The sequence below is a fragment of the Dermacentor albipictus genome, chromosome 9 (assembly GCF_038994185.2).
Source record: "Dermacentor albipictus isolate Rhodes 1998 colony chromosome 9, USDA_Dalb.pri_finalv2, whole genome shotgun sequence".
NCBI classification, from domain to species: Eukaryota; Metazoa; Arthropoda; class Arachnida; order Ixodida; family Ixodidae; genus Dermacentor; species Dermacentor albipictus.
This window is the reverse complement of record NC_091829.1, coordinates 38,362,179-38,385,269: the sequence shown is the minus strand read 5'-3', so window position 1 is coordinate 38,385,269 and position 23,091 is coordinate 38,362,179. Positions and strand designations below refer to the sequence as shown.

Sequence of the window (23,091 nt, the reverse complement as noted above, 5' to 3'; positions counted from 1 at the left end):
TCCAAAGCAGCAAAGTAATTCTAGCGACAAGTGTTAGAAACAAGCCGTAATAACGATTAGTAAAGCAATGGACGGGGCTAGTTAGTGGCCGTTCTTGATTATATTGTGCTTAGTGTTACACTGACAAACGTAAGGGACATGATGTGGACGTAAGTAGCGCAAGTATGTACACATGGACGCGTCTTGTCCCTTATGTTCATCAGTGTAACACTAAGCACAATATAGTCATGAACCATAATAACGAACTGTTGCAAAAGTGAGAGAACCAGTGCTTTTGAGAATGTTTTGCTACCAGTACACAGAGAGTGAGCCTTAGCTATTCAGCTACTGCGAGCATGTCAGGCAGAACCAACTGATCTAGAAAATTGTATGTGTTAGTGCTTAGGCGAAAAAGATGGCTCACCACTCAAATGAATCATTTGTAAAGAGTATTATGAGAAGGATTGCACTGACCTTGTGCATGCATAGGGGTACTTTCTTGCCTATATCTCCAACACCTCCGCCCCCCTTTTTATGTGTGGATGCATAGGCATAGACTCCATTAAAAGAAATTCTAATATGATAGGATTCTGAGTGAGTACTCATAATTACAGACTAATTAACTTTCAATTTAGTATACAATCAGTTGTGCTGTTTTGTTTCTTTTTTTTTTAACGATTTGTATCATCGGCTCAAGCCACATGTGCAAATTGATTTTGGGCTTCAGGCATTGCGAGGAAGGAAAAGCTATTCCTTCAGTTACTGACAGCAACACAACATGTCGGAACATTCGGTCAAACATGCTAGTGTCTTTAGTAAGGCGGTGATGCGTAGCGTAAATCTACAGCCCGAAGTGAACTGGAACAACATAGGGTAAACGGAGGTTTCACATGGCTCGCAGCTCAATGTATGTGCATTTTTCTTTGCCTACTGGACAGAAGTTGCAGAAACAAGTTGCATACACAAATGTCTGCACCATGACTGAAGAGGATACATTGATTTACATTGCAGTGCGCACCACTAGTGTCATCCTCCTGCTGGGCGTTGGCTCCTTTGTCTGCTACAAGCTCTACTGCCAGCTGAGGCAGCGCTTCCGCAGGCGCAGGAAGTCCAAAAGGGAGACAGTGTCACTGCGGAAAGCCCATGTGCGGAGCTGGATATCCGGAATCGAACATGGCAGCCTACAGGTTGGTAGAGCTGCAGTGTATTGCATTAAGAGTTTGCACAGCTGTGCCTAACCAAACTTGTGACAGCTTTTTTGAGACTGTGCTAAACTAGCAGTTTGACAACTCTTTCATGTATTGTTAAGTCTCATCGTGTCTGCTTTGCAGGAGTGCTACCTAGAAAGTGACAATGAGTCTGAGATCAGCGAGGCATCGCTACCCGACACCAGCCAGGCATCTTTTGGCGACATTGTGAGCAAAGCTCTGATTATGCAAGTCATTCTGCTTGAGTGTCTCTTGCCAATTAGCTGCTAGTGCTGCCCTGCCCTTACATATCTGATACGCTTGCTTTGTCATTATGTGCCAATAGGACATGTTTCGAAATGTTTCGCTGTTGCGTTTTTCGGCAAGCTTTGGAGCCTAGAACGGCTTTCTTGTACTGTTTCCTGCGGACTGCTACAACTTCTAACATGCTTATTGTCCCTTAGGTAACTACGCTGCAAAGATAGCTGTTGCATCATCGAGTCCCAAAATGTGTTGCCTGGTAACATTTATTTGACCTCAGAACAGATGTCCCAACTTCAAAAACACACTGGCATCAGTGCTAGTTTTAATTTTGTTATACTTGGGAGCGATTAATGAATACGGTATAAAGCTGGATCCATGAGTGCACTTTAGATATGTGCTCCTTTTTAAGAAAAATCTGATAAGTAGTATTGGTCATAAAGTCATCCTCACAGGTTTCGCGATGTCAAAATAATGTCGGCTAATATAGTTTTTTGGGAGTTGCAGGTGCTGCAGCCACTTTACAAAGAGCTTTATTCTTAACAGATGCGCTTTCATGGACTTAATTTTGTTATTCACGATGCGTAATTGGTCCACACTAGGGGAAAAGCGCAATAAAAAATTTTGGTGTTTCTGCACGTCTAGACAAAAATCCAATTCCCTAGACAACGATACCGGAAGCGCCTAGTCACGCAGTATTGAATGACACTATGTGTAGTTCATTGGTACATTCAGCGGCCTTTGCAACGCCTTTGCTGCTTTGCCTTTTCAGCCCCAGCCTGTGACCGAGCATGCCCAAGCTGAAAAAAAATGTGTACGTTTTTCGTATTTTGTGTTTACGTACTTTTCTTGGCACCGTGACTGGGAGCCTGTGCACTACTATCTCCTCTGCTTATGCATGATGTCAGCGCTTTCTTTTTTTTTTTAACCAAAAGCTGCACGTTTCTTTATGCTTCATTGCTTTGCTTTCTTTTCTTTGTAGTTTGTAGGGTATGCAAGTCGTGTGGTTTCTTGTCTGACAACATTTTATGGCTGCGAATGTAAAGTTACAAGAAAGGGAGCATCTGGATGTGTGTAACCACGCCATGTAGGATAAGTTTGCTGTTGCCTTTGGTTTCTTTGACTGTGTGCAGCTTGGTCACTTTTTAGCAAGGCAGCCTCGGTTAAATTGGCTTAAATGTTGCATGACATTTGCTTCAGGTGCCCCAACAAGCATTTGTAGCCGAAAGCTTAAGTCTCAAGGGTGAAAATAATGGCCACAGCAACACCTGAATGCCATTTTTTTACTGAGAGAGGCACAGAAAGTTTTCAGTTTTGCGCCTTGCAGAACTTCAACTGGAAGATAAAATTTTTCGCGGTGAAGGATGTGCAAAAGATTGCGGGCCTGCTTTCAGCAGTATTGCCATGCATGGACTTCATGTTCCATAAATTGGCTTTCGTAGCCAGAAAAGCTGCCGAGCGAATTAGTTTTGCTCTCGTACCATTTTAGTATATTGTTAGGGTTTTACTATGACACGGCACCAGTCTTCCTCTTGAGGACATTATAGGTAGATCTCTTGCCGTCTACATTAATTTCAAGTTGTGTTCATCTTGACGTTCGGTGGCTGACAGCTGCTTAAAAGTTTTGACAGTGTGGTTTGTTTACTCTTACATATAGCTCAGCACTCGCAAGGGCAATGCTTTATTGTTTTAGCTGCACCAATTAAAAAAAATATTGCCTGGGACAGACAGCACAATTCTCTAATCCTTGGAAGTCAATTACTTGTTGAGGTGACCACTACTTCCATGAGAAATCAATTCTTAACTGAATAATTAACACAGTTGCACTAATTGTCTTCTGAATTACATTATGCCACATATTTTAATTTACGAATTGTAGCCAGTGAATTCGCAAGGTATGTGCAATTGGAATTAATTCTCTGAACTACGCCACTTTTGAAGCACTCATTTTCAAAGTGGCCAACGAAATGCATGGCATTCCGGTTACTCTGACGCTTCAGTGCATAAGATGGCATTTTCTTTAAAAAGTAAGTGGAACTGCAGCACATTTTTATTGCAATTTTGACTGGACATATCTCAAAACCGGCGCCATCCTCAAAATTCGTTCCAAGTTGATATGCCTAGAATGTCCACTAGCTACAATTCATAGATTGAAATACGTGCCTCAAAGTACTTAATAAAACTTAATTAGCATAAGCATGTTAATTATTCAATTAAGCATTTTGATTTCCCATTGAAGTAATGGCCACCTCCATTGATTAATTTAGGTGAAAGGTTGGAGTTCTTCTATTTGCCACAGGCGGCTATCTTTTAAAGATTTGGTGCCGCTACATAAATGCAGCCTGTACTATGCACACACTCTTTGCCATCCATTTTAAGCTCGAGCTAAACAGGCTCATTAATTATGGTTGTGGTGGACAGAATTTATAGCCTACTATATATATGTGCTATATTGCAGAGCAAACGTCACTCCAATCATTACATTCAGCATAGTAGCTTCTTAATGGAAATTGTTCAACTTTATATGCAGGATGCTGAAAGGGAACGTGCCCGCCAGTGCTTCCACAATTGACAGCTGAACTATATAAATGTGTTCCCATTTGTACTGCAGTTACCAGAAAGGCGTACAAGCAGAGCACAAGAGAAAGAGAATGCATTCATTTGGAACCAGTGTTCTGGCTACTGCAATTCTGCAGCTGCATGCATGCAACCGTAATACGAATGAACTTTATATGTAAATGCTATTCCATTTTCAATCAAAGGCCTGGACAGATCATGCATGTGTCTGTGCATTTCCATAATATCCCTTCAGGATATTATGATGGACTGTCTATAAATATGTCAAATTTGCGCAACTCTATTCCAAGACATTCGACACTTCATTGTAAGAAAGACGAGAGTCGCCATGAAATACAATTTATATATATATATATTTATATACCAGTCAGTAATGTTCTGTTCTTGCATACAAAGAATGGAATCACAGGGCTAAAGCAAATGCACAACATTAACTGCATGCATTACGGGAAAAGAAAAAATATTCTTTCGGCACTGCTGCCGGAACACGGCACGTCGCACGTACAATGAAACCTCGTTAAACCGTAGTTGGCCGGAGCTCGGAAAAGTACGTACTAAACGGCAGTGCTGTTTAACCGGAATAGCATGACATCGCCCACTTACCTGTCAAAAACGAAACATGGAACTCGGAGAGATTGCGATGAAAGGGGAAAAAACATGCAGTATTTATTCACTTCACGTGACAAAAGTGTTATTTTCATTTGATGCCGCGGCGGCCTAGCAGCGACGACAGCGGAACTTACTGAAGCTGCGAGCCGGATTTTTAGCCAGCCCTTTCTTCTCGGAGAACACTCGCATGGCAGATTCCTGGTTGACATTGCATGTTCTCCATGCACGCTGGCAGTAGCGCTGCAGAAGTTGTGGGGCGCCTTTTTCATTGCTGGGTGCTGTTCTCGTCACGACGATTGCATTCGTGAGGCTGATGTAACGTGCAGCTTCTGCCACTGTCGGGCCTGAATCGCCCGTGCTGTCGCTTTCCTTGTCGTCCTCATCGCTGTCGCTTTCCATGTCGTCCTCATCGCTGTCGTTTTCCGTGTCGTCCTCATCGCTGTCGCTAGTCGACACTTCGGCAACTACAGAGGCAATGATGGTGAAAAGTCGAACCTCGCACCTGATATCTCTTCGCGGTCGCAGCAGCGCTGCCGAGCAACTTCTTCGCATTCCAAATGCCACACACCGTAGTCAACAGCAGATCCCACTCGCGTGCCATTTTCGACTTCTTCATGTCACGTTCCATAGCACAAACGGGGTCTAATTTTTCTTCCATGCTGAGCACCCGGAGTCTTTTTTATCCGAGCTTCAGCATAGCGCGAGTCCTCGCTTGCATGACGCCACAACACTCTCTGGCACAGCGCCGAAATGATGTTGATGTTGATGTGGCTTCAGGCGCGAACACACAGGGCACTTGGAGGCCGTTGCTCCGATCTCTGAGGCTTGTTGTTCTGCTGGGCTGCCCGATGGAGACGACGCACCGCCGTGTTTACGTGATAAAAAGTGGAAAACACTGCATGTTAACCAACTCGTACGCAATAAGTTGGTACGGTTTATGCGGATACAAAACACATTATGTTCAATGGTCGCTTAGTCAGGGATTCCACTTTACTACATTTAAAATGAAGCTACTGTTTAAGCAGGTACGGTTTAACGAGGTTTTACTGTACTATCAAACATTGTAGTACTTTCAGCAAAGTGGTCATCTGTAGCAATATGCAGCACAGTGGAGTGAAATCAGAGCACATTGATGCATGATGCAGGGGAGCACGATTGTTCGATGCTTTTTCTTGGCCACCTTGCAGCAGAACTGGCAAAAACAAGTCACGTCCACAAATGTGGACACACTCCCTGAAGGGGATATGTTTTAGTGGTGGGGCAGATATCATCGCCTTCATGCCTGGCAATGATAATAGTATTTGTGTAGGCTGGCCATACACTTGCCGAGTGTCATTGCAGGTTCAGAATATCTTAACTTGTTTCTCCCATTTTGTTGCGCATTTGTTTGTCTACTTTCTGCATCCTATGCAAGATTTGTGCTAGATTTACCAAGATTCATCTGTCACTCAAATTGTCATGAAAGACATGGCAATTAGTGCATAAAAGTTTGGCTAAGCTTTCGTTGTAACTAAATATAACTGGTAGTGTGCAGCTCACGTTTAGTGTAGCTAAACTTAGCACGCCCGCATATCCATAGGGCATTAGCTGCTCTGTCTGTTGTGTTGTGGTTAATGCAACTAAACTTTCCCTACTTCTTGCATGGCATGCAGGATGGCAGCTCAAGCTGCGGTGGTGGCTTCTTGAGCGACGACGACATTTGGGACATGGGAGTCACGTCGAGCAACCCGTACGAGCCGGTACGCTTCGACAGCCAGTCAGGTGACGTGCGTTTTCAAGGATGTGCGCAGCCAAAGGCTTCAACGCCGCTCAACATTGTGAAGAACAACCAGAAAAGTGGCAGCGTGCGTCATCGCAACAAGTGGGTGTTGCCATAGAGCATGGTTCATTAACTTAGAGCACCCCCAAGCACTTGTGATGTTTCCTTTAGTTATTGAAGCTCTGTAAACGTAATAATGCGTTGCATGTGCAGTTATTACAGTTTTACCAACAAGCTTAGTAATTCAACTTCGCACGTCTTCGCAATGTAACATTGTAAGGAACAGACTTTGCACATCTGCCTGTCCTGCCCAGATGACTTGTACATGTTTATGCAACACACACAATTGGTCGATTACACTTGTGCAATGTATATGACCTTGTGCTATGACCTTTTGCCTGACCTTTGCTATGACGAAGTTGGTGACGTAATGTTGCCTGTAATCACTATTACCTGCCAGATAAATGACTTTCCCACATTTTCTAATGTAACCTGGCTAGCACAGCACCATGGAAGTAATTCTGTGTTGCATATAAGGCTATAGTAACTTCCTAATGAGCTGTCACTGGAAACCTGGTGATGGGCTTTGCATTTGTGTGACAGTAGGCGTGAAGAGGCCTGCAAAACATTTCAAAGGAATGTTGTGATTCCGGTGAAAATCTGGAAATAGTGAAAGTTTCTGCTTTAATTTTGCTTTACCATGTATGCCAGCTTTATGATTACTATAAATGCATGTTAAGTAAGGCAACAGATCCTGGAGGATGTTATTGTAGAAATAGCCACCATGCAAAAGAGCTGTACTGTGTTGCTTGAAGTTATTGAAGTCTAGTGTTGAAATACCTGTGGCTAAAAAGGCACTGCATTAGCCTGCTTTTCCTTCATAGAATAAGGTTGGTCATGTTTTGAAGTGACTAAGGGAGATATGCTGTTGATATATAAGGTATGGCCAAAAGCTGTGAAAATGCCAACCTCATGGCAACATAAGATTTAGTGCACTACAGGTCTACATATTTTGCAAGAAAGCTGTAGCATGTCAATGCACTAAAAAGTTAAATGTTGGTTAAATTAAAATTGGCAAAAAGGAAAAAAGTAGTGTTGATGTGTTAATTGCCTTAATTCATAATCACTAATTAGTGATCGCAAACGTGCTTGCACATGCGCTTCTTCTAGGAAAGCACAATTAAGACTATAATATCTGCGCTTATTTAGGCTTAGGCTTAGAATCATCGTAGCTTGAGCCAAAAATTCTCGGCTTTTCTTGCAGGACATAACCATTGCAATCCTGCATTACCACTATGTTAATCTTTTAGCAAGACGATCCAAATGTAACTGTTTGCTTTGAGTCATGCCAGATTACAACCATGCCATGTTTTTACCTTCTCACCACCAACATGTTTGATTCAAGTTTTCAGAGTCATTATAAGTATACTACTAATCCGAATATTAACTACGCTGAACTATTTTTCAGTTTTCATGTCGTATTATGGCGTGCCCTCTCTGTGTGATGAGCTACTTAAAGTGCATCCAGTTGCTGTTTCTTTTTTTTTTTTTTAAGAGACCTCACACTAAGCATGCTCACATTACTTTTTCCAGGAAAGCAAAGTCAGATGAAAGTTGTGCTGTGCAGCCGACCAGCCACAACCCAAAGGGGAACTCGAGTGTCAAGGCAGACAGTGGCCGTGGAGATTTCTCGGCATCTGTCAAGAACAATAACAACAACGATGACCGAGCGCCGCTGTCCGATGACTCCATCTCGCAAGAGCCTGAGGGTCTACTAGACTCGCTTTCCTATGAAGGCGGTGGTGAGGCAGCGACACCATGGGCGAATGACACCGTCTCCCTTCTTGCCAACTTCAGCATTGGCTCCCTGAGCGAACGCAACCGGCGCACGGAGGAACTCATCTCATCTCGCGTCGACAGTCAGGGCGAAGAGACCGACGACTTCTCTCTAGGCGGTATGGTCTCCGACTCTGCGCTGCTGCGGCTTCGCAATTCACACTCTCACCAGCTTTCTGTGGACAGCGAGGCATCTGACTTGAGTATATTCGAGAAGGCACAAGCACCACTAGAAGTTCCGTGTGAGGCGTTTGAGACCATCGACAAGATAGAGACCATCCTCCACGACACAAAGCAAGAACTGCTCGACCTCGACGCCGATTTGGTCAGCCTTCGTGTGTTCCAAAAGCTTCCGGCGAACTACGATGTTGTGCTGGGCGATGCCGGCAAAAAGAGTGCCGAGGAATCCATTCGTCGTGCCAGTGTCCGTGATGCGGACATTCGTGCGGACAGCGGCAGCGACTTCGGCAACTCTCTCGAGTCGGACAGTGAAAGGCTGGCGAAAGAATCGTCGGGGCCCAGCTTGGAGTGGGACTCCCTGCCATTGTCGAAGCGCCCTGCCGAGCTGCACGAGTCCGATTCCACGGACTTTGGTGGGTTCAGCGAGTGGTCCGAGAGCGACGACGGCGCACCTCGTCCGAGCGTGCTCGGCGTTGTGCGTCGCCACAGCAGTGGCAACATTCAGAGCAAGGGTACGCTCCGTGAGGAGATTCAGCGCATTCTATACGCCGAGTCAGAATCCTGGAAACATCACCTGGTGCGTAGCCAGACACTACCAGTGGACCAAAGTTTGCCCGAGTCGGAACGAAACTGCAGCGCTACAATGTCAACAGTGCGGGAGCCTCTCTCACTGAACAAGATCACCACAGTTCCAGAGGAGAGCTCTCTCAGTCCTAGTAGTGGGTCAGACTTTGCTTCGCTCACAGCGAGCAGTGATAGAGACGCTTCTATGGACACCAACGGAAATGATCTGATGGATGTGGAAAAGCATGATGAGGGGTCCACAGTGGAATCTGCCGAATCGCTATTTAGCATTGAGGACAAGGTGACACTGGCTGACTACATTTTTGGGCTGCGCCGAAAGAGGAAGCACCAGCCTGGTGACGGAATGGAAAAGGTAGGTTTGACTTCAGATTATTCATTAGAATGTTGCCGCACGTGACTTGGAAGGAATGCTCATTGATATTTAAATTGCAGGTCATGTCTGCACAGTTTTGTTTTAACCAGCTTAACAATTGCTTGCATTTTACTTGGCCATTGAAACTACACATTAAGGTGATTGGTTTTCTGGCTGATCCACCATTTGCCTATCCCGTGGTGACACTCCTTAATAAAACTGCATTAATTATTTCCTTTGTGCTGTTTAGACCCTTGCAGCTGTGCTATCAGGGCTGGAAGTGAGGTCACTGCGGAGGATCAAGAACGATGGTTATGCCGCCATCCGAGCCGCTGGCTTCCAAATTTTGGCATCTGGAGGTTCCATCCTTGCTGGACACAGAGGTGCCAACGGTGTCTACCAGGTATGAATAGCTTCGTGCTGCTCGTTGGCCGTCTACACCAGTGTTTCATACAAAATAAATTTACTAGGCGGAACTCTAGTGCCAATGCCTACAGGAGCTGCAAGCGTGTCAGTTCAGACAGCATGGTAATGACAATTAGTGTACATGAATTTGACTAAGTTTCATCCTTCTGGTTTCAAACAACTTTGTGGCCTCATAAGTTAACCGGTTTCAACTAAAGGATTGCGTAATAAATGCAATACGGCAAATCAGCTCTGCAGAATCCCGCAAGGTGAAGAAAGATTCATGAAAGGAGAAATTGCCATCCGCCCAAATGTAGCATCAAGCTACGATAAATCCAACAATCCACAATGATTACTGATGCGTGCACTGACCAATTGCCTTCACTAGTTTAGAAATATGCCAGCGCCTGTAACCTCAGAAAAATATACTGCAATAGCCCTGAACTAAGGGCTGTATTATAATAAAATTATTTCTCTCTCTGTTTCTCTCCCAGTAATCTCCAAATACCCTGGTTTGCATCAGCTGACTCCATCCTATGCCTGCAAATTTCTCAATTTCATCAGTCCACCTAGTTCACTGCCGCCCTCAAACGCACTTCCCTTCCCTTGGCACCCATACTGTAGCTATAATAGACCGCCAGTCATCTGCTCTATGCAATACACAGCCTCCTCAAATCCATTTCTTTTATTATTATTATTATTATTATTATTATTATTATTATTATTATTATTATTATTATTATTATTATTATTCTCGGCTGGAATATTGTCTAGCCCTTGTTTGCTCTCTTAATTCACACTGGTATCTTCCATTCTGTTGATGATATGCCCATCATTTTTAATTGCACGGCACATATGCAGATACTGTACACTTCTGAAAGATAATGGTAGGCTACGAGTCATGATAATAGCGCCTGCCAAATGCACTCCAACTTATTTCTTTAATGCAAAGCTTTTTTTTCTATTGTACCAAGGCACTTAACAGTCAATAGATAGGTCAGTAGGTGGGTTCCTGTCTCACCTTGTTTCGGGTCTCTTAAAAAATATATATGTATGTGTGTCCATTGGTTGGATTGAACCTCGGCCTTTCAGCTCTACGGACCGATCTTCCAACCATGAGGACACAATTTTAAATGTACTTCTCTCAAGTCAACACCGACTAGTGCTTTGAGACAGCTGGTGTGGGCTTCACACCTCATAGCACGAATGAGAACATATGCAGGAATGAAATATGCAAATAGCAAACTTTTCCACTGTCTTTTGCATGTGTCATGTCACATAGCAACAAGTTGCCTAAAAGAGTGAGAGCGTGCCAGTTTACTTCATTCTCCTCTTGTGGCAGCTAACACTCTGAGATGCTGTGCTTGACTGTATCACCTTCAGGACTGGGCCAGGTCATGACAGGACAATTTGGAACATTCTTTATCCAGGCTACTAGAAAACCAACCATGCCGTAAATGCCATACTGTATATCATCATCGTCTTGCTGCTGATATCATCTCACTATTGCCATCACATACACTGATGTCGCACACACAAGTGCTCATAGATTGTGCAGACATGTTGATAAATCTGGTAGCACTTTGAGGAACCTAAAATGAAGCTGAACAGCTGTCTGCCTTCAAAATGCTTTGCATAACATTCATGCACACAGTGTGCAAGACCTGCATAATATTTCTTCTGTAAACTTCCTTTTCATGAATGTGGGTCTCCTGTGTCAAATTGGCCATGACAATTGTCATCCAGCACTGATTCTGGAGGTTTATTACCAAGCACAAATTCTCATTTTCTTGCGAGGATATCATGATGTGTTAGCTTTGAGCATTTCCTAAAAGGTGCAGCTTGTAGCATGTATCACATGAAGTAAAGCTTATTTAGGGTGTACTAAGCATACATGTGCGATAAGAATGGGGTCGATATTCTCGAACGATCACTTTCAATGATAGTATCACTTTTGTGAGAATTAACATGACTAGCAGTGAGCGTGTTAGCTTCTACGGAAGACAGCGTTTCTGGCACAGTGCCGAGACATCTTGTTTGGCAACTTGCTTACGGCCACTTGTTCATGACTATTTCTTCGGTGATACACTAATCTTGTGAAAGTGAAAGTATCCCCGAAAGTGATTGTCCGAGAATACCGTCCCAGACCAGATCACACCAACAGTTCACATAAGCAGCGCTTGGCTAAGCTTGGCTAAATAGGTTTGGCTAAATAGGCTTGGCTAAACGCACAGAGTGTTTGACGCTTTAAATGCTGCGCCTGCATTTCAGCGGTTCCACGACACATCTACAGGGGCCAAGACGTGGCTCGAAAGCTGGGCCTTCCACCAGAGACTCCAGTACACCCAGACTCTTCAGGGCTTCTGGGAATGCCTCTCCTCACTGCAGGACTTGGTGAGACAGATACAAGACATCTCAAAACTCATGCTTAAAGGGACTCTCTTAAGTGACATTAAAGGGACTTGAGCTGTATTGATCAATTGCACTTCTAGAGTACCCAAAAAAGCTGATGTTGCTGTGAGAGTAAGCTAGATATAAAAGTAAACGGTGTTCTTCCATCAACTCGCCATGAGATCATGGATTTTGGGCTTAGCTAATATTTCGTTCTATCCTAAATGAGCCAAAGACTGAATTTAGAAAGCTTAGTGAAGAATTAGTGCTTTGCAACATTGACTACACACTTGCTGACTTTAGCGACGCATTCACTAAGTTACCAACGCTTCAAAGCTTCTGCGGTCAGTTGTGCATGCCTTTGTAGCTTCCTGGCTTCATTTCTGCGAGTGCAATGTTCGCACGAAAGCAAACATTAAGAAATAATTTCACTACTCAGTCATCTACACATTGGAGATCCCCAGGCAAGTAGTGCCTACCCTTTCACATGGTCAGCCGCAATAGCGAAACTGCACTAAATACCACACACGGCTTTTATGAACACCTAGCCTTGATCCCTCAGTGAACATGCATGGGCTTGACCAGTTGAGCCACCATTTTTGCACGGTTTCTCCACTCGCATGTGGCACTTTCACACGACTGTGTTGCTAATAACATTGACTTCTTTATAGACAGTTCATGATAACCCCGTATCCATCATAACCACTTGTGCACGCCAAGATGGTATAGCGTAAATGAAAATAAGGATTTTTAAAACCTGTCGCAAACATCTTGCCACATGTCTTATTAGAGAGTTTTAGAATTGGGGCCCCAAACGGTTAGGGCTTCAAAGAAATAGCGTCGCAGCCACTGCGCATGCGCGAGACGCAAACTGCATTTGGGTTTTGCATTGGGCACGCTATTTCACTGATTTAGCGGGAGCCCCAAGAGCCTTGCATAAACAAACATGGCGGCACCCATCGAAGCGACGCCTTTAACCTAGCACCAAACTGGGTTCAATTGGCAGTAACACGCGTGAAGTTCACAAGCCAGGAGAACTGACTGTGGTTATTAGACGCCGCCGATTCCGAATTCGAGTGCCAAATTCGTGGCTCATAGGCCTAACGCGGCTTAACTTGGCTGGTGAAGGCACATAAAGTCGGCTACTGAAAACGTAAGCACAATTTATTGCTTGCTGCTACTAGAGTAACCTCAAGTTGTATTTAAACAGGGACACAGGAATGTCAAAATTACTCTTAGCATACAATGGTATATTTTACTTAATTAAATTGAATAGCTTTCCTCTGACACTGTAGTGCTGCTCCAAGCACAAGACGCTACCCGCAAATGCAGACCCTATTCTAAAACACTCCGCTCCTGCGTGCCCCAACACTAACACCCACAAAGCTCTTTGGGGCCCCTATTCTAAAACTCTCTATTAACGTGTGCTCCAACCTTGAGTAATAGTATGTGTGAAGGGTTTCAATGAAATGCGTTGGAACGTAGACAGTTGGGTGCTTGCACTTGGTGTTGGGATGTTGTCCAGAACCAGAAGTACTGAAAGTTGGGCGAGTTGGTATGCGTTCATATTTAAGAAAGTTACAACCTGCACAAAAAAGATGTAAACTAAGGGCAGAGCAAAGAGACCGGCGAAGTGCTGCTCGTCCTGTCTTTTTGAGCTGCTTGGAACTTTCTTAAATAACGCATTTTGTCGTGTAGCAGTTTCACTTGTTTAACGGTTTTTCGCTGTATTTCACATTGTTGTAGTGGCTGGATAAGTATGCTTTCAAAGTACACAAAACATGAAAATAGCTGATTTGTCTATCTGACATTTCTATGGAGCGATTGATCTCGCACGGATCCCACATTTCGTAAACATGACAAAACTCGTCAAACAATTGGAAATGCTTAATCCTTTCTGCACCAGTGCACACTGTGCAGTTTTGAATATGCAAGAACTGTGGTGAAACAAAGTTTCTTAACGGCCAGCATTATTTGGCATCCGAAGGGTATAAGTTGTGATTGAACAGGTTATCCTGCTCTTTTTACTGTCTCAGGAGGATCAGCTGCGGTTGACACCCAGCCCAGAGGCAATGCTTGCCGGCAAGTTGAACGAAGATCCCGCACTTGATGCGAAGCTCATGGAGGCAGTAAAAATTGTCATGCTCAAGTCTGCTCTGGACCTGTTTGTGGCGCAGAAGGATAGCGACGCCCCTTGCCCTTTGTTCGCAACGCTCCTGTTTTCACAAGTCACGTCAACGTCGCCAGAGGTGTATTTGGTCAATCACATCAGTCGGCTTGGCAAAAGCCGGGCACTACCAGAGGTAAAGCACTTTAAATGCATTACCATTAAGGGGCATGTTCAGATAGAAACATTTTCAAATGAAATAAAGTGTGAATATACCACATAATAGTTCTGCAGAAACCCGCAAGGTAGAGAAAAGTAATTAAGTAATGGAAAATGAGACATCCACCCAATTGTAGCAATTGCTACAAAGGAAACCCATACGGGTTCCTCGAAAGAAAAGCTTCGCAGTTGAAGAAAAATTCGTCCTGGTCTGGGACTCAAACCCGGGCCACTACCTTTCCAGGGCAGCCACTCTACCATCTTGAGCTAACCAGGCGGCTAGCAGATGGCAGGGTGAAGTCAAATTTGTCAACGATTAAAAGCAAAGGCAAGAGTTTGACGTAATAGTTCTGCGAAAACCCGCAAGGTAGAGAGAAGTAATTAAATAGAGGAAATTGAGACATCCACCCAATCGAAGCAATTGCTACAAATGAAACACACGAGTTTCTCGTAATAGTTCTGCGAAAACCCGCAAGGTGGAGAGAAGTAATTAAATAAAGGAAAATGAGACATCCACCCAATTGTAGCAATTGCTACAAAGGAAACCCATACGGGTTCCTCGAAAAGCTTCGCAGTTGAAGAAAAAGTCCTGGTCCGGGACTTGAATCCGAGACCACCACCTTAATTCCCTTAATTTTCCCTTAATTAAAGTGTGCGCATACTTCAGAAATATTACTGTGGAATATTGAATCAAATGCTGAATATTTAAATTTCCTAAACAAAGTGAAATGTAAAGATTGTGAGGAGCCAGGTCAAAAGGGGTGCATATACTTTATTTTACATATGGCATGACCATTTTTACATTTTCAGAAATTAAAAAAATCGGCTGTCACAGATAACATAGTTGTAGTCCTTGTGCTTGTGAGAGCTGGATTATTCAGAGAGGCTGACATTACTTGCATGAAAAACCGAAACACACGTCCAACTAATAAAAATATCACTAATTAACTTCTAAATTAATTACTTTACCACACATATTGCAATTTGCAAATTGCAGCTGATGAGTTTGCTAGGTGTCTCCACTTAGAATGAATTGCCAGAATGACACCAGTTTGGAGATACTATGCGCCATCAAACTTGCTATAAAAATGCACTGTTGTTCCACTTACTTTTTTAACAAAGTGATTTTTTATGCATTGAAGCACAAAAGCAACTGCAATGCCCATGTATTTTGTCCCACACTATGGGAAATACTATCGAAACTAGGTCATGCTGGAGATTTATTTCAAGTCGATACGTCGTGTAAACTCGCCGGCTGTAAAATGTGCCATAAAGTAATTCATTTGGAAGCTAATCCGTGAATTTTTGCAGATTAGTTGTACATGTGTTTTGATTACTCATGCTAGTATGTCTGCCTCTTCGAATAGTCTAGCTCAGGAATAAGAAATTTGCTTTCCGCCAGAGGCAATCTTTTAAAATTTCGGAAAACTTGAATATTATCACCTCATATGTAATGATCTTAGCAACCGGATGTCAGGTAAATCAAGAAGCTTGTAAACAAGAAGTAACTGGAAACTGATTGCATCTGGTGCGCTATGGTAGTTGAGAGTAATGAAATGAATGAATAGCACATCACCATGTGCACATATTAGAGTGTTGTGTTCGTATAATGAGCTAAGTGTAAGTTATTACAGTACTTCAAGGGAATCCAAACGTGGTGATATAGGCCAAACAATAAATTGCCTTGCCTAAAACAAGGCACACTTACTGTATCTACGTGCATAATGATCACACTTTTTTTTTTAAATATTGACGCGAATTCAGGGATGCAGTCATTAAGCCAGTTAAATTTCCCGCAAAGAAAAAAATATATCTTAATCCCGCATTTGTTGCGGGATGACAACAGGTCAACGCATCGGTGGCTGCCGCTATAACAGTGCGGGACACCAAAACAAAAATGGCGGCCGGCAGAGCAAACCAAAAGTGCCAAACATTATTTTTTTTTCTTCTTGTGAGTACATTACGTGCATTCAAACAGTTTCTTCTGTATCTGTTATGAGTAATATCGTTAACATCGGAAAGTTTGCGGCTGTAACGTAGCCACGTCCACTTTGAGGGGACAGAAACAGATGGGCATGCTTAGCTGCCAGTGACATAGAAACACATGGCACATATGCTGCAGCATTTGTCTTCACTACTATCCTAATACGGCGCGTTTTAGCTAAGGGTGGGCGAATATCTTAGCTGTGTTACAAGTGTCGTGTATGAATAGGGCAAACTCCTGACAAATCAGTGTAAACGTGGCTACTATTGTTGCCACTCGCGATTTGTTGCCTGCCCACGAGTGCAGACGAGAAGAATCGAAAGGCACCTTTTGTGTTGTTGACCACAACCATTATAAAGCCTACAAATAATAAAGCCTAGACAAGCTTGGTTGTAGCTTTCTTTTTTTCATGGAAGTGCGGAAAGAGATGAAAGGAATGAAATGGAGCATCTGCTTAAGAATGTTGGTGCGTGCAAACCTCTTGGTATGTCTTGGAAGAGTCATTTGTGTAGCATTCGACGTATGGTAAGCGCGATCATCATTAGCTAGACTTGGCGCACGACATATCGCTGCGGCAAGTTTGGGGTGCGATCATTACATGGGAAAGAAAAAAAAAAACTGAAACTGGTAAGCTGGAAAAACCACAGCTCTTGTTAGTAGGACAACGCTGCACTTGCGTAAGTTTTTCCGCCTGTAGACTGTAGTAACCGTTATCCCTTAAAGTATTCAGACAGAAATAAATACTCGACAAATTCAACTGAATTATCCAATCAAATTGAATAGAAAGGACTTGTACGGAGGGTTATTCTTTGCAGACAATTAAGTTTGTAGTATTTGAATATTCCCACACCCTTAGGTATCATGTCTCTTAATGCTCACTGCAGGAAATGGTGCGATGTGCCTTTGCTCTCCATCACTAAGCAAAACGCTAGTTATCATTATATAAAAGCAAACTCCCTTTAAAACAAAATCACTTTGTTCAAAGTTCTTGACAGCCCATTTGCAGTGCATGCATTTTGGGCCTGATTATTTGAAGTGCAGAAGCACTGGAATCCATATAGAACGAAGGGCAAAGCAGGAAATCTCCACCGTAACTTAATCATTTTTAATATCCCTGATGAGCCTTTGCTACCATTTTCTCCACAGGCTGACCTCTACCTCTTGGGCTACGCCCTGGGAACTACCCTGACTGTTGTACGGCCGAGTCGAGCAGGCAGCGAAGATTATGTGAGCCGCTACCCGGAGTGGCAAGTCGGCAGTTGGCCCGAGGCCGTGCTCGTTGAATACGAAGGACGCTACTGGGCTTGTGCAACGTGACTGCCAGCTTCTGAATGAACTCACTGGTGGCTGCTGTGTCATGTGGACTTTCGCCAGCAGTCACAAACTGTCACGCGCGGTGGTTGGACTCCTTGTGTTTCGACCGCCAACGATTGCTCGAGCCGAGGGTGGCACAGATGTCTTGTTCGCTGCTTCTCCACAGTGCTATGTCGTCGTAGCACTGTGGCCTTGTGTTGTCTCCAAGACCTTTCATTAAGCAGACGGCGCACGAAGTCACTTACACCAGAACAGCACAAGGCATGCATGGGGCACGGAGAAGCATTGCCAACGCAAACTTCCAGCCCTGCTGATTTAGTTAGCATCTTGTTTTCTTTTTCGGTGCTCGATACGTGTGTTTCTTTGTGTTTTTAATATTAATTTTACGCGTCGGTGGTGCGGATGGGTCCACAGGTTCAAAACTGCACCTAATGCTGGCTGCTTTATGGAACTTGAGCCCACTGGAAGACTGCTGTTCTTTTGTGCAGAGAGGCAGTACTGCACATACACAAGCGTAATGGTGGCTACTATAATTTGTGCGCAATGAAGCGCACTGGATTTAAAGGGGCCATTATTGCTTGTTCCTCAGTGAGACTTGAGTGTGAGGAGCTCAACACTCGAACCAAGTATAGGCTTCCAGTGTATGTATGCTTAGGCCTAATTTTCTGACTTGGGCTCCAACTTCTATGCTTAACTTAAGCCAGCAGATTAGGCCTAAGTTTTTAGGCTTACGTTTTTGAAAACTTATCTAGGTGCACTTTTGGTTTCGGTGACACGGCTAGGAGATGCCAAAGAGCATGAATGCACGAGACGCTATACGACCCTGTGCTTATAGCTTGTCCTCGTCGCTAGCATGTTGCACAAAGTATTGAAAATGTTTCAACCAATCTGGTGCTGGCTGTTCAGAGTACCAGGAAGTGTGTGAGACTTCTTTTCTGCGTGTGTGTACCTCTATGCTTTGCACAAAGCGTTTGAAAGGTGCACTTAAAGGTTAGCACACTTCGACCTTCTAAGGCCAATGAAAAATGTAGAGGGTTCCATAAAGCACGACTAGGTAAAGCATGTGGGGCACCCTGTTAAGCACAGCTGTTAAATTTTCCCAGCGCTTGACCGCAATCAAACAAAGCACTTGGCGGAATTTGCAGCAGGCCAAGCCAGCGCGCATTAGCCCGACAAAGGCTCTAGCGTGAGCAATAACTCCCACTGAGGGAATGGTGATTGGCAATTGTCTTGAGGTGTTCCGTAATGTGGTTTTGTTCATGCTGCTGCCTTTGCATATCTGTAGGAAAGAAAACTACATTATTTGGTGAGCTCCCCATGTTGCTAAACATGGTAAAGCATGCCTGCTGCCGCTTGCCTTCACGTGTGATTCTGCAAGCATAGCCCCTGTAGTACAAAAGCTGTTTTGCTGAAGTTGTTTGTAGGAGTATTCACGCAATATTGTTGGTGTACCAAAGGGCTGCTGTCTACTCATGGCTTGGCCAGGAAGAGCACAAGCCTGCAAGTCAGACGTCTGCAAAGAGAAATCAAATAGCCGGCTAGCAGTGCTGCATTCATTCACACGAATCCTATTAACATCCACAGTGCTTGTAAAAATGAAATAAATTTTTATTAACATACCTAGTAATGTAAGCTTGGTTGAGGTATACTTCGTGCATGGAAACTTGTAAGACTTGCTTTTTGAACTTGCAAATTATTTTCGTCTTGTAGAAAGTTAAAAAAGCAATGTTGCATGGAGCTGCCACGTTTCGGCAAGCAACGCTATTGCTTCTCGCTCAGGGAATCGGGTTATGTCAGAGTTGCATTTTTGTTTTCTTTGTGTGCGTGCGTGATCATAGCCTTTAGCAGGGAGTAACTGTGCAGTACTGCTGGGCTTTGTAAGCTGTGTAAGGTGCCTAGAAAAACAGCCAATGCACGAAGTGACAGGAACACACAGAAAGGAAGTTGAACGGACAAGAATTATCAACCCCTTTTCTGTGTGTTCTTGTCATCTGTGTTGGCCTCTTTTCTAACTTCAACATATCGCGTTTCCCAACCAGCAGATTTACTGACGTGCAGATGCTTGCTGCTAGTAAGGTTTGATCTTCACACACTGCAGAAACATTTAACTACAAATTGGTGAGCATGTGAATAGTTCTGTGGACAAAAAATTACTAGGTTTAACGACTAAACTTTCTGTGAGCAACGGTGCGTTCAACATGTCTGACAATGACTAATAATGGTACACTGACAATATTGCAAACACAGCAGAGCAATACGCTTTGCTGCTTGCTGCTGTTCCTTGCAAAATCAAACCTCGTAGCAGCTTGCAGGACCATTGCGCTGTTATCTGTGAAGTGCTGGGCATACTAGCTCAGCAAGAGGAGATGCGAGGCCTTCTGTTGATGAATGTCGTCCTTCGCGAGAGTTCCTCCCTGCAGCTTTGACCGAGCAGCTCGCTAAACCCATCGAAGCTGCGCAACATGCAATAATCTTGTTCCATTGGGCATGCAGCTCTTTCTCCGCCATGCCAGCTTTCTCGTGAGTCCACACAGCTTGACACAATGCCAAGTTCTTAAATGTTCATACTCTTAATGCTCCTCAACTTCTGAGAGCCGAGAGCAGCACCACTTCTTGCATGAAGTGGTTACTGTACTTTGCTAACTCTCCTCTGCGATACCTTGCCTACAATTTTATTGTTGATAACAAAGAACGGAGGAGTGTTTTGTGAGCAAACTGTCACTGCTGAGGAGTGTTTCTGAATTGGAGCAACTACTTCAGTCTTGAAGTAGAGTACTGCCCATACATACTCTCGGAACCTTGGGGAAGTGTTTCAAGAGCTGGAGCTTTAAAATAATAAAGAGGGCAACTGCTCTTCCAAACACAACATACTATTGCTCTCCTTACAGTGGCAAGGAAATGTGGCATATGCCACAGCCTGGTTCCTCCTCCACTTGCTGTTTCAAAATGTGGTTGTGTTCAAGAAGCCCAATATAACCGTGGTTGTTCAATGTACTTAGAAGCAGGTAACATGCACCGTATTGCTAGAGGTAGCCTATGCGGAAGCACTTCCTAGCTTTCCATGCACAGCAGCTCTCTGCTCGTAAAGTGCAATATGCAGATGGGCGTTGGCTTGGCTTTTAATGACTACAGTGGCCAGTGCAAGTGCATGCTATGGAGAGTTGCAATCGGTAACAGAGATGCGAAATTCCATCATAATTGGTGGTTTGCATGAACTGGAAAACCAGTTGCGCTTTAAGCTGGCTGCAATGGCGTTGAACAAGAATTCTAGCCCTGTACCTGTCTAGAAGTTGAGTGTACGGTCAACACCAAAACAAGTATCGATCGGGCTACGATACAACTGCATGGATCGTGGTCTCTGTTTTGAAGACTATGGCTTATGCTTCGGAATCTCTAATGCCGCATTCAGATTCTGTAAATAAGTGGGAACTAGCTGCCAGCGTTATTGTTGCATGTCGTGCTGCACTGGAATGTTGCTTTGTGTGCACCCATCTTGCTCTATCTCGGCTTGTAAAGAAGCTGTACAGGTACCTAAATAGAAAGAAAAAAAAAAGGCACGCTAAACATTCCTGCTCTTATGCACACTTAATGCACACACACACATTCCTCCCTGCGAATGAGTGTGTTCCTGTTGGTCAGTGACCTCAACGTTTTATTCCAATGTGATCAAGCCTCTGCTCACATGTACATGTTATGCATGACTTTTTTCCTCGTTCACTTGTGATGCTGCACTGTCATTTATCGTTCGAGCCGAGCACAAGTTATTTTTATGCTTTGTTCTCCAGTACCTTGAGAAGAGTTGCCATGCCAAAAGTTTTTTGGTGTTTGAAAGTATGCAGAGTGTCGTGTCAAGGGTTCTCATTCCCCGTTATGCTAAAGACAGGTGCGTGGTATGTTGATGAAGCCCAGTTGTAAGTGGCTCTTCATGCTGAACTGCTGGCTAATTTGTGCACCAATTTCGTATAGGAGCGAATTTTATTAATATTGTGCTTGGTTTTGGTACTTGGCTGCTTAACTTCAGATAAAAGTTTTTTGCAGCATTGTAAATCAAATGGTAATTTTCTCGGTGGAGGAGATGGCAACGCTATCAGTGCCGAGGAGGGTGAAAATTCCGGCTATGAAGACAATGCAATGTGGGATGGTGTCATTCCCTGGGCAACAGATGCATGCATCGTTTCTTCTGCTAAGACAACCCAACCTTTTTCTTCTCGTGCAGCCTTAGATATGTACTTGAAACATAACGGAAGGAAAAATTTACCTCCAAATCTAAGCACCAGCCAGCCTGCAGTTTAGCCAGAAGGGCCAGTTATACCAGACTCCTCTATCAACGCAACATTCCACACACTGGGCTAGACTGTAAGTGGGACAAACGGAGAACAACACGTTTGGCACTGTGCTGTGCCGACTTCTTGTAGACTGTCATCTAGAACTTCACGCAAGCCACATTTGTGTGAGTTGCTGTGGGTAGAATGCTTGACCATGTACAGTTTTAGCTTGTACAGGCAGAGTGAGAAAGCATTATTTTTGAGCCATGTCGCCTGACATGTACATGCAGCTATTAACAATGTAAAGAGGTGTAAAGATATTAATAAGAGTTGAAATTCCTTGCACTAGGTAAACGCTTCAGTTGCCAAGTCTTGGGTACTTGCTGGTAAGGCAGGTCACAAGCATGCAACAGATAGTAGGAGGGGGGGGGGGGAGGGAATGAAATACAAAGAAGAGAAATGGCACTACCAAGTGCTCCTCTGGTTGATGCCGGGCTGCTAACATGATGTTCAATGGACGTACATACATGTTCAAATGAAGTGTGTTGAAGGGCATTCAAGAATGTTACATACGAGAGAAATGTATCTATGTCGGACCCTTGAAAGTCATTCATCTGTGACCGCAGTCCTGTGCACATCCACGGGCCAGCAACCAAGAGTTATCCCACATGCGCTATTGTGTGAAAAGTGCCTTTAGATGTGAAATATGAAGCAAAATGTAAATATAAAATGTTAATGAAACCTATGTGTGAATCTCTCCTATGTCTGTTGGATTTGAGACCTTAGAGTTTCCTATAAAGATCTGGCGTTAGAGGAGCTGCAAGCACGGATGTTCAGCCAGCATTCTCCTTCTATAGGCACTACATCTGCAGGCGTGGAGTGACACCTGACACCGGCAAAACATGCCAAGAGTGAGTGGGGCCATACTAATGCAGGTACAACCAAATCGGGGAAGGCCCACTAAGCTTCAACGAAGGCATTCCCTCACCAGAACAGGAATTGGCCTCCCTGGTGCAGTATTCGGCCACTACCCCCCAAATGATTCCTTCAATAAACCCATGGAGCTCAGTCCCCAGCAGCT

At 43.9% G+C, this 23,091-nt stretch overlaps 1 protein-coding gene across 4 annotated transcripts in view; it reads left to right on the top strand.

The window, feature by feature from the left end:
* The window catches only part of LOC135916532 (uncharacterized), a 104,175-nt gene extending 84,807 nt beyond the window's left edge, over positions 1–19,368 (top strand). For 3 of the 4 annotated variants that reach the window (XM_065449947.2, XM_065449946.2, XM_065449944.2), the window contains exons 2-10: positions 991–1,166; positions 1,311–1,394; positions 2,200–2,241; positions 6,266–6,474; positions 7,966–9,325; positions 9,576–9,728; positions 12,002–12,124; positions 14,158–14,424; positions 17,578–19,368. In XM_065449947.2, the coding sequence (XP_065306019.1) occupies positions 991–1,166; positions 1,311–1,394; positions 2,200–2,241; positions 6,266–6,474; positions 7,966–9,325; positions 9,576–9,728; positions 12,002–12,124; positions 14,158–14,424; positions 17,578–17,748 (2,585 nt within the window). In that variant the 3' untranslated portion in view covers positions 17,749–19,368. The remainder of the gene's footprint in view (positions 1–990; positions 1,167–1,310; positions 1,395–2,199; positions 2,242–6,265; positions 6,475–7,965; positions 9,326–9,575; positions 9,729–12,001; positions 12,125–14,157; positions 14,425–17,577) is intronic. The other variant, XM_065449945.2, reaches the window with a different exon arrangement.
* The last annotated feature ends 3,723 nt before the right edge of the window (positions 19,369–23,091 follow it).